Raw genomic sequence first — 11132 nt, 5'->3', positions numbered from 1 at the left:
TTGTATGTATTTTCTTTGTAGAATCTGTGCGGAATCAGCCCCCTGCACCTGAACCTCCGGTTGCCCCCAGTCAGCCAGCACTACAGCTGAGCTCCAGAAGACAGAGGCGGTGATCAAAGAGGAAGAGCCGGCGAGCATAAACCCACCCACGGCACACGTCCGGCCCACACACCCACTCAAGAGCTTCGCTGTTCCAACCGTCACCGTTTCCGCCCATAACCTGCCCACCTATGAGACCGCTTTACCCAGCACCCCACTGCTGGCACAACCAGGTACATTCATGAATCAAACAAACATACATAGCAAAAAAACACTGTGGTTGGTGTTGGGAACTCATAGCATGTTCCTCTGCGTTTCAGTTCCTGGAGTGAAGACGGCGTCTATCGGGACACTAAATCGAGCTCGAGCTCCAATGGCAGTAACGGTCCCCAGTGCACCCGACCAATCAGAAACCAGCAAGATGCTGGACATGGTGAGTGCTGGAGATACACCTCACTTCCTTCATTATCAAACCTGTCACAAACATATCATTTATTGATCATTCATATCATTAGTGCTAGTTTAGTATTATTTACTCTGCAAAAAATGCTTTTCTTACTTAGATTTTTTGTCTGGTTTCCAGCCAAAATATCTACAAATTCTTAAATCAAGAAGGATTTCCTAGACGTGTAAAAATATTGTCGTTTTCAGAAAAAACAAGTCAAAATTAAGTGCGTTTTTGCTTTAAACAAGCAAAATAATCTGCCAGTTGCGTGGGAAAAAAATAGCCTATTTTTATAATGTCTTACTAATTAGGTTTTTCTTTTTTTTATTTCAATTTTTGCTTTAGTTCAGTTTTGTTTTTTCACTAAATTGGTCAAACTCTTAAATAAATTGAATTTTGTTTTCACCATTTTTATTATTTTAGGTTATTTTATGACTTTTAAAGTCATAATTTCAAGTTTTTAATCTCATAATTATGACTTTTTAAGTCATAATTTCGACTTTGTATCTCATAATTATAATTTTTTTTAAGTCATAATTTCGACTTTGTATCTCATAATTTTGACTTTTTAAGTCATAATTTTGACTTTGTATCTCATAATTTCTACTTTTTAAGTCATAATTTCGATTTTGTATCTCATAATTGTGATTTTTTTTAAGTCATAATTTCGATTTTGTCTCATAATTTCGATTTAAATCATAATTTTGACTTTGTATCTCATAATTTCGACTTTGTATCTCATAATTATGATTTTTTTTAAGTCATAATTTCGACTTTGTATCTCATAATTTCTACTTTTTAAGTCATAATTTTGACTTTGTATCTCATAATTTCTTAGCCTGGCGAGCCAGACTTACATCAAGATGTTTAGTCTGGAAACTCTCCATAGACGCGGCTTATTCCGAGGGGCGGGATAAACGGTTGTCTCTCAAAATCCCTATGCACGCAATAGGATAGCGCTTCAACCAATCAGAGCAACGAAGAAGGTGACGTAGTTGGTATAATTGGTATATTAAGCTTTTTCCGTATCCAGTCGGCAAAACTCCAAACACATCTTCCTTTTTTAAAAATGAATTAAGTGCCGTTCTTTGCTCGTTTCTTAAAGAAAAACTTAACTCCAAGTCCTCCAGAGTCGCGGCCAAAGCCGATTCGAAAGACCGCTGTTCGACAGCTGCAGCCGCCATTCTTTGTTTTTCAAGTGGCAGCCGTCGCAACTCTGTCGTCATATGTTAAGCCCGCCCCGCCTACTCTATACGCGTTGTGATTGGCCTGACCCAATTTGGGTTTTTGCAGCTAGAAGGTCTATTGAGAGTGTCTAGACCCACCTGGCTGCAAAATAATTTTTGCTGCCGCTAGGGTGCGTCTAGATTTCTAGGCTAATAATTTCTACTTTTTAAGTCATAATTTCGACTTTGTATCTCATAATTGTGATTTTTTTTTTAAGTCATAGTTTCGACTTTGTATGTCATAATTTCGACTTTTTAAGTCATAATTTTGACTTTAAGTCATAATTTCGACTTTGTATCTCATAATTTCAACTTTGTATCTCAATTGTGATTTTTTTTAAGTCATTATTTCGACTTTGTATCTCATAATTTCGACTTTTTAAGTCATAATTTCGACTTTGTTTCTCATAATTGTGTTTTAAGTCATAATTTTGACTTTGTATTTCATAATTTCGACTTTGTTTCTCATAATTATGTTTTAAGTCATAATTTCGACTTTATCTCATAATTTCGACTTTGTATCTCATAATTATGATTTTTTTTAAGTCAATTTCGACTTTGTATCTCATAATTTCGACTTTTTAAGTCATAATTTCGACTTTGTATCTCATAATTGTGATTTTTTTTAAGTCATTATTTCGACTTTGTATCTCATAATTGTTTTTTAAGTCATAATTTTGACTTTGTATTTCATAATTTCGACTTTGTTTCTCATAATTATGTTTTAAGTCATAATTTTGACTTTATCTCATAATTTCGACTTTTTAAGTCATAATTTCGACTTTGTATCTCATAATTGTGATTTTTTTAAGTCATTATTTCGACTTTGTATCTCATAATTGTTTTTTAAGTCATAATTTTGACTTTGTATTTCATAATTTCGACTTTGTTTCTCATAATTATGTTTTAAGTCATAATTTTGACTTTATCTCATAATTTCGACTTTTTAAGTCATAATTTCGACTTTGTATCTCATAATTGTGATTTTTTTAAGTCATTATTTCGACTTTGTATCTCATAATTGTTTTTTAAGTCATAATTTTGACTTTGTATTTCATAATTTCGACTTTGTTTCTCATAATTATGTTTTAAGTCATAATTTTGACTTTATCTCATAATTTCGACTTTTTAAGTCATTATTTAGACTTTGTATCTCAATTTCGACTTTAAGTCATAATTTTGACTTTGTATCTCATAATTATGATTTTTTTAAGTCAATTTCGACTTTGTATCTCATAATTATGTTTTTTAAGTCAAAATTTCGACTATCATAATTTCTACTTTTTATGTCATAATTTCGATTTTGTATTTCGTAATTTCGACTTTATTTCATAATTATAAGTCTTAATAATCATAATTGTAAGTCATAATTTTGACTTTGTATCTCATAATTATGATTTTTTTTAAGTCAATTTAGACTTTGTATCTCATAATTATGACTTTTCATAATTTCAAAATCTCATAATTTTCGATTTTGTATCATAATTTTGAGTTTTTATCTTGTAATTATGATTTAAGTATGTCATAATTTAGACTGTTTAAGGCATGGTTTTTTTTCTGACCTGGCGTAAACAGGCTTCCATACCCATGACAGTTCCCATGAGCAGTTTATTAATTTAATATTTAGTGAATATATTAATACACAGTCTTTAAATTCTTATTCTATGCAATAAAAAAACAATGAAATATTTTTTTTAAATTGTATTTAGACATTTAAAATATATTTTGTAGTATAATTACTAATTATGATTTTGCCATTAACACTTTAAAAAAATAATTTTTTAAACATTTATAGAAATTGTAGTAAAAAAGCTACTTTGTTTAAAAAAAAATGAAGTATAATTTTTTGAGTTTAGAAAGAAGTGTGATCTATTATGTAAAAGTTTAAATGTGTTTAATTTAAAATTTTTCTTATTTCTTCTCTTTTTACTCACTGTCCGGCTTCATTTGAATGATTTTCTCCTGTGTCTAATTTTAAATAACGAATAACTCCAAATGCACCGTTTTAATTTGTGCTACGCTTCTGAAACGCATGCGTTTTTTCTTTGTTCTGTCATAGGTTGCGCTGTAGCGTCTTTCTTTATACTCCCACACTCACCAAACCAGTTTCCCATCCTCTTGTTCCTCTCGCTTTTCCTCTTTCTGCTTGTTTTTGCCTCTTTTTCCCCCTCTGTTGTCCTGCACCCCTCAATCCTAACTCTAACACTGCTCCTCTGGCATGGCTCTCTTATTCTTTCTCTCAGACGTATGAGACGGATGAACTCTCAGAGGAAATGGCCCACCTGGAGGGTCTGATGAAGGACCTGAACGCCATCACCACAGGCTGAATCGCTGCGATCACACGGCCGAACCGCATCCTCAGGAACAACCGGGACTTTTGAACGAACACTGATCTCAGATCAGCCTTGAGAATGACCGAAAACGGATCGCCGCTTCATCTCCTCCATCCTGCATGGCAGAGAAGTCTGTAAAACCACCAAAACTCGATGCCATTTTTTCAACTCGGATGAACCGTTTCACACACAAAACGTTTTTAATGTTTCTTTCGGGAGGATTGTATTCGCGTATTCCATATTTTTAGCCTGTATGTGTGTTTTCATTGTGGATATGATCATTTTAGGACTTATTTTTTAGGACGAAACCTAAAGCAGAGTAATTCAATGTGAATGATGCGTAAAACCTTTCTTATGTAAATTGTTGCATTCGAATCAATGCAAAAATGTACATAATGAAGAGCAGTTATTGGACAATTTACAAACAATTACTTCTGTTTGCTCATGAACTCTCATGGATTTTTTTTTTTCAGTCTCTTACATGTTTAAATGTTTCATCTCTGGAGGGAAACCAAGATTTCTTGTCCTCAGACGCCGGTAGCATTAAAAGTCTGATCAATATGCATTGGAAATTTCCACGTGGACGTACTGACTTGTTGCAGATCGCTTTCTGACCATCTTAATTCAGTCTGAATCCAGTGACGTTGACGTTTGGTGCTTCAGAAACCTTTCAATCTCAGACTTTGTGAGAACGGAGAGCGAACGGACCGCTTCCTCTTCCTCAGGACCCTGATGCCTGTTTTTGGGGCCCTGGAGATTCATCATGAAGGAGTTTAATGCCAAGAGACTCTCAGATTTTTGTACTTTGAGAGGTATAAAAAAATATATATATATGACGAACTGCAAACGTTTGCTTACGTGAATACTTTGTAAACTCTCAAAAGGGACAATTTTATATATATATTCCATCTTTCGGTTGGTTTTTATATGAAGACGACACATTGCTTTGTAAACATTTTCCATGTAAGTTATGAACGGTTAAATATTCTGCGTTGTGTTTCCACTGTGCTGTTTAGCCAATCCCTTCTCCCAAAGAATGAGCGGAAGAAAATATCAGCGACGAACTCTGCCTTGCTCGTGTACAGTTTTCTCACGTCATGAATGTCAATGTGGCTGTAACAAGGTCTGCTTATGAATACAGTTGTTGTTTGTGTTTACAATAACGGGGGAAGAAAAAAAAGGAAAAAAAAAAAAAGACGCCGAACCATGTTGTATGGCCGGTGTACCGTCAACTGTCATTTGCACTTTTTATATTTTGGATTTGAAATGAATCGCTGATGCCATGTGAAATATGAACCTATTTTATGTAACAATGATGTCACAAGTAAACGGCTGGTTTCAAAGACATACAGCTGTTGTTTGTTTTGTTACATTATTAAACCAGACCATATTTGCATTTGGTTTGGGCTGGAAATTACTACATTGTATCATCACTTCCACATTAATCAAGTTACGAAAACATCATTTGTTTATATAACTTCATAGAAGTTTTTGGGAGAAAAATGTCAACTGTGAGAAACAAACTCACATTTATGAGTAAAAACTTTTAGAATTGAGAGAAAAAAAGTCAGAATTGCAGGAAACTCACATTTATGAGAAAAGTCAGAATTGCAGGAAACTCACATTTATGAGAAAAGTTAGAATTGCGGGAAACTCACATTTATGAGAAAAGTCAGAATTGCGAGAAACTTGCATTTACGAAAAAGGTCAGAATTCCGAGAAACAAATTCAAATTTGTGAGAAAAGTCAGAATTGCGAGAAACTTGCATTTACGAAAAAGGTCAGAATTCCGAGAAACAAATTCAAATTTGTGAGAAAAGTCAGAATTGCGAGAAACAAATTCAAATTTGTGAGAAAAGTCAGAATTGCAAGAAACTTGCATTTACGAAAAAGGTCAGAATTCCGAGAAACAAATTCAAATTTATGAGAAAAGTCAGAATTGCGAGAAACAAATTCAAATTTGTGAGAAAAGTCAGAATTGCAAGAAACTTGCATTTACGAAAAAGGTCAGAATTCCGAGAAACAAATTCAAATTTGTGAGAAAAGTCAGAATTGCAAGAAACTTGCATTTACGAAAAAGGTCAGAATTCCGAGAAACAAATTCAAATTTGTGAGAAAAGTCATAATTGCGAGAAACAAATTCAAATTTGTGAGAAAAGTCAGAATTGCGAGAAACTTGCATTTACGAAAAAGGTCAGAATTCCGAGAAACAAATTCAAATTTGTGAGAAAAGTCAGAATTGCGAGAAACTTGCATTTACGAAAAAGGTCAGAATTCCGAGAAACAAATTCAAATTTATGAGAAAAGTCAGAATTGCGAGAAACAAATTCAAATTTGTGAGAAAAGTCAGAATTGCAAGAAACTTGCATTTACGAAAAAGGTCAGAATTCCGAGAAACAAATTCAAATTTATGAGAAAAGTCAGAATTGCGAGAAACAAATTCAAATTTGTGAGAAAAGTCAGAATTGCGAGAAACAAATTCAAATTTGTGAGAAAAGTCAGAATTGCAAGAAACTTGCATTTACGAAAAAGGTCAGAATTCCGAGAAACAAATTCAAATTTGTGAGAAAAGTCAGAATTGCGAGAAACTTGCATTTACGAAAAAGGTCAGAATTCCGAGAAACAAATTCAAATTTATGAGAAAAGTCAGAATTGCGAGAAACAAATTCAAATTTGTGAGAAAAGTCAGAATTGCGAGAAACAAATTCAAATTTGTGAGAAAAGTCAGAATTGCAAGAAACTTGCATTTACGAAAAAGGTCAGAATTCCGAGAAACAAACTCAAATTTGCAAGAAAAATGTCGCAATTGCGAGAAGTCTTTTCTTGTATATGCAAGTTTGTTTCTCACAATTCTGACTTTTCTCGTAAATGTAAGTTTGTTTCTCGCAATTCTTTTTCTTGCAAAAGTGTTTTTTGCAAATGTGAGCTTGTCTCACAATTCTTACTTTTTTCTTGCAAATGTGAGTTTGTTTTGATAATTTTTTTTCTCGCAAATGCAAGTTTGTTTCTCACAATTTCTACATTTGCAAAAAAAGTCTGAATTGCAAAAAACTTGCATTTACGAGATAAGTGAGTTTGTCTCACAGTCCTGACTTATCTCGTAAATGCGAGTTTCTTGCAATTTTGACTTTTTTCTCTCAATTCTTACATTTTTTACTCAAATGTGAGTTAGTTTCTTGCAATTCTGACATTTTTCTCGCAAAAACTTCCATAAAGTTACATGAAAAAATGATGTTTATGTAACTTGATTAATGTGGAACTAATGATACAAACTCGCATTTGTAAGAAAAAAAATTGAGAGAAAAATCAGAATAGCAAGAAACTCGCATTTACGAGAAAAGACAGAATTCCGAGGAAAAACTCGCAATTGCCAGAAGTCTCTTTCTCGCAATTCGTAAATTTTTTTTTCTTGCAAATGTGAGTTTGTTTCTCACAATTCTTACAGTTGCAAGAAAGTCTGAATTGCAAAAAACTGGCATTTACAAGAAAAGTGAGTTTGTCTCTGAGTTCTGACTTTTCTCATAAAAGCGAGCTTGTTTCTCACAATTCTGACATTTTTCTCACAAAAATGTCCATAAAGTTATATATACAAATTGTTTATATAGCTTGATTAATGTGAAACTGATGATACAAACTCGCATTTGCTAGAAAAGTCAGAATTGTGAGAAACAGACACATTTGCAAGAAAAAAAGAATTGCAAGAGAAAAGTCAGAATTGTGAGAAAAACATGCATTTGTGACAAAGTCAGAATTGCGAGAAACAAACTTGCATCTGCAAGAAAAGTCAGAATTATAAGAAACAAACACATTTGTAAGAAAAAAGTAAGAATTGTGAGAAACTCGCATTTACAAGAAAAGTCAGAACTATGAGAAACAATCTCACATTTGCAAGAAAAAAGTCAGAATTGTGAAAGAAAAGTCAGAAATGCGAGAAACTCGCATTTATGAAAAGTTAGAACTCACATTTGCAAGAAAAAAAATTGTGAGAGAAAAGTCTGAATTGCAAGAAACTCGCATTTACGAGAAAAGTCAGAATTCTGAGAAACAAACTCAAATTTGCAAGAAAAAAGTCAGAACTGTGAGAAAAAACGTGCATTTGCGGGAAAAAGAGTTGCAAAAAACAAACTCACATTTGCGAGAAAAGTCAGAATTGGGAGTAAAACATGCATTTGTGACAGTCAGAATTGCGAGAAACACACTTGCATTTGTAAGAAAAAAAAGTAAGAATTGTGAGAGAAGTCTGAATTGCGAGAAACTCGCATTTATAAGAAAAGTCAGAACTATGAGAAACAAACTCACATTTGCGAAAGAAAAGTAAGAATTGTAAAAGAAAAGTAAGAATTGTAAGAAACACACTTGCAAGAAAAAAATTGAGAAAAAAGTCTGAATTGCAAAAAACTTGCATTTATGAGAAAACACATTGCAAGAAAAAGAATAGCAAGAAACAAACTTTGACATTTATGAGAAAAGTCTGAATTGCAAGAAACTCGCATTTATGAGAAAAGTCAGAATTGTAAGAAAAACTCACATTTGCGAGAAAAAAAGTCAGAATTGTGAGAAACAAATTTGCATTTGCGAGACAAAAAGTCAGAACTGTGAGATAAAAAGTAGCAATAATATTTTGAGAGGGCTTCCATAACTTAACATATTTAAAAAATGTACATTTTAAAATGTCTATTTGTATGATCACATGACAGAATTGTCCTCGAAATGCACTGCATTCGCTTTGACACCATAAACACAAATGACTCAGGACCAAATTTGTTAATCAGTATAATGTGTCATTTAATTTGCTCTGCAAAATGTAAGTACTTAAACTGTTGAAAAATATCCTCCGATCTCATCTGAAAACAAAAATTATGTAACCCTTTCCGGCAAGTGGCATTTTGTGTGGCACATTTTATTAAAAAAAAAAAAACACACATTTGTTTTACACATTTGTTGCAAAAGTTAGGACTTTCTGAGGCTAAAAAAAAAAATCAACCATGTAAATTTAATTCTGAGTACTAATCAAAACTATTTTGATTTGACTGTTTACAATCAGTAGCCTAAGATAAGCTCGTACACATGGTTATCAAAAAACACAAACCCAACGCAAAAAGCTACATCCCACCTTCAGTCTTACGATTAAGACAATAACAGTAATGTTTTCTGTGTCCGCCAACATTAGAATTATGCAAAACAGGCCACGCCCTCCACGGAATTCTAGGCGCATATCATTATATTTTTGGCGCTAATTTGGAATGCGGAATGTTTTCAAAAAAAAAAAATCAAATGCTAAAGGAACGAAAGCTTTTATTTACAACTCTAATCTTCAGTAAAATTATAGCAGAATTGTAACATCTAAACCCTCATCACATACACATACAATCATTGCTTTGAGAAGGTTTTGAGATCCTTCATGATCATTTGTTTTTTTTTTTAATTTAAAGAGACTCCTGTACCACTATAGATGACGGGGAAACATTAAATTACTTTATATACAGCATAACCGAGGTCAAAAAGGATACAGGACACAATTTGCGCACACATACAAATATACAAACACACTGATGAACATTTCAACTTCATACCTTCTGCTTCAAAACAAAAAAATCAACACGAAAGTAGTGCCTCTGCAGTCCGAAGCGGGACCCAATCAAGATCCAGAACCGAAGCAGGTGGAGAAGGGCTTGGGGTTCTGTGTGGAGCGCCGGGACAGAGAGGGTAGAGATGCGGGATCTCGGTGGTGCTTTCTGGTTCTAGTTCCTCTGCATAGAGCTTTGGGCGGCCGTGGAGGCGGCGTTGGCGGCGGCGGACTGGAAGGTGCGGTTCGTGAGGACGCCCTGGGAGAATTCCTGCTGCGCCTTCTGGAAACTGGCGCCGGTTCGACGGTAGTGGGAATGAACCTGGAGAACGAGACCAATGATTTAAGAATCCAAACCAAAAACAACAGGTTTTCGGTCAGAAATGGAGAGCTACTTACCATTTTGAGTAAAACGATGGACAGCGCGGCGGTGGCCGTGAAGAAGGCCGCTACTACCATCATGATGACGCTCACCGCTTTGTTAGTGCCGATCATTGCTATGGCACTAATCCAGCCGCTGGAATCCAAATCAACATCCATTTACCAATCCTTATAAATGATGCATAACAAATATGTGCATACAAAAAATATTCTAGGAAGTCTACATTTTTTAGAAGCACATCATTCTCTTTTTTCACTTTTATAACGTACTATTTGATTTATTTAGAACAAATTTCTAAATAATGAAAAACAACTATATATATATATATATATTAGGGGTGGGCATAGATTAATTTTTTTAATCTAGATTAATCTAGATTAAATCTTGGAATTAATCTAGATTAAAATGGCTAATTTGAATTCTGCTGAAGGCATTCAGAATATGTGTGCTACCCAAATAATGACTAAAAGTAAGTCTTCGAGAACGGGCCAGGTGGCGCATTAGAACAGGCGCTCATCTCCTGTTTCCAAAATGCATCACAAACTGCTTGACAATTGCATTTACAACATAATTACCTATACAAACTTGTGTAACCAAGTACTTCTGCGCAAAAGGCTGCACGACGTGCGCGTAGCCGTTAAATACACAGACGCGCACGGACATGGATTTCTGCGTGCATAGTCTTCCATTAAACTGCGTTGCTTTTAGAAGCGTCAATTCAGTTGTTGCATATAGTTTAATGTCTTTATTTCGGGATTATCAAAGTAAATCATAACTCAAAACTTGAGATTTTACTGGGGCACAGCAGATTTTCACTGGGGCACGTGCCCCAGTAAAAAGGGTCAACGCACGCACCTGCCCTGAAGCGGCTTCATAACTGCATCCATGTTTGCACGTCTCATTTGATGTGGTAATTTCACAGAAGCTGAAGACTTGTTCTCGCCCCCTACAGTGCAATTCGACTAGGTATACGTCATCCGCGCTAAAATATCAAGGTGAAAGTCATCATATCTTGCGTAGTTTAAACCCAGCTCCCAACCCAACTTTGAGAATAGATTAACGGCGATATTTTTTTTATCGCCCGATAAGAGTCTCACGTTAACGCAGCACATTAACGCCGATAACGGCCCACCACTAATAT

General features: G+C 34.4%; 1 protein-coding gene and 1 long non-coding RNA gene across 2 annotated transcripts; one reads left to right on the top strand and one right to left on the bottom strand.

Annotated features, from left to right (window-relative positions):
* The first annotated feature begins 222 nt into the window (after positions 1-222).
* LOC141317348 (uncharacterized) lies at positions 223-5388 on the top strand. Its single transcript, XR_012351784.1, has 3 exons — positions 223-272; positions 360-472; positions 3770-5388. It is a non-coding gene; the product is annotated as an uncharacterized lncRNA (long non-coding RNA).
* A 3562-nt stretch (positions 5389-8950) lies between these two features.
* LOC141317346 (secretory carrier-associated membrane protein 1-like) lies at positions 8951-10611 on the bottom strand. The gene is made up of 2 exons (XM_073833080.1): positions 10009-10611; positions 8951-9931 (listed from the first exon to the last, which is right to left on the bottom strand). The coding sequence occupies exons 1-2, from the start codon at positions 10147-10149 to the stop codon at positions 9785-9787; spliced, it is 288 nt and encodes a 95-aa protein (XP_073689181.1). The 5' UTR covers positions 10150-10611; the 3' UTR covers positions 8951-9784.
* Positions 10612-11132: the final 521 nt, after the last annotated feature.

This window comes from Garra rufa, unplaced genomic scaffold (genome assembly GCF_049309525.1).
Source record: "Garra rufa unplaced genomic scaffold, GarRuf1.0 hap1_unplaced_788, whole genome shotgun sequence".
NCBI classification, from domain to species: Eukaryota; Metazoa; Chordata; class Actinopteri; order Cypriniformes; family Cyprinidae; genus Garra; species Garra rufa.
Note: the sequence above shows the minus strand (reverse complement) of the source record. Positions and strands in the feature narration are given on the sequence as shown.

What these genes read in the sequence shown, in the direction of transcription:
- LOC141317346 (XM_073833080.1), bottom strand. Translation starts at nt 10,149, where the DNA reads ATGGATGTTGATTTGGATTCCAGCGGCTGGATTAGTGCCATAGCAATG. An exon ending in CCATCGTTTTACTCAAAATG is followed by an intron (nt 9,932 to 10,008) that starts GTAAGTAGCTCT and finishes CTCGTTCTCCAG; the next exon opens with GTTCATTCCCACTACCGTCG.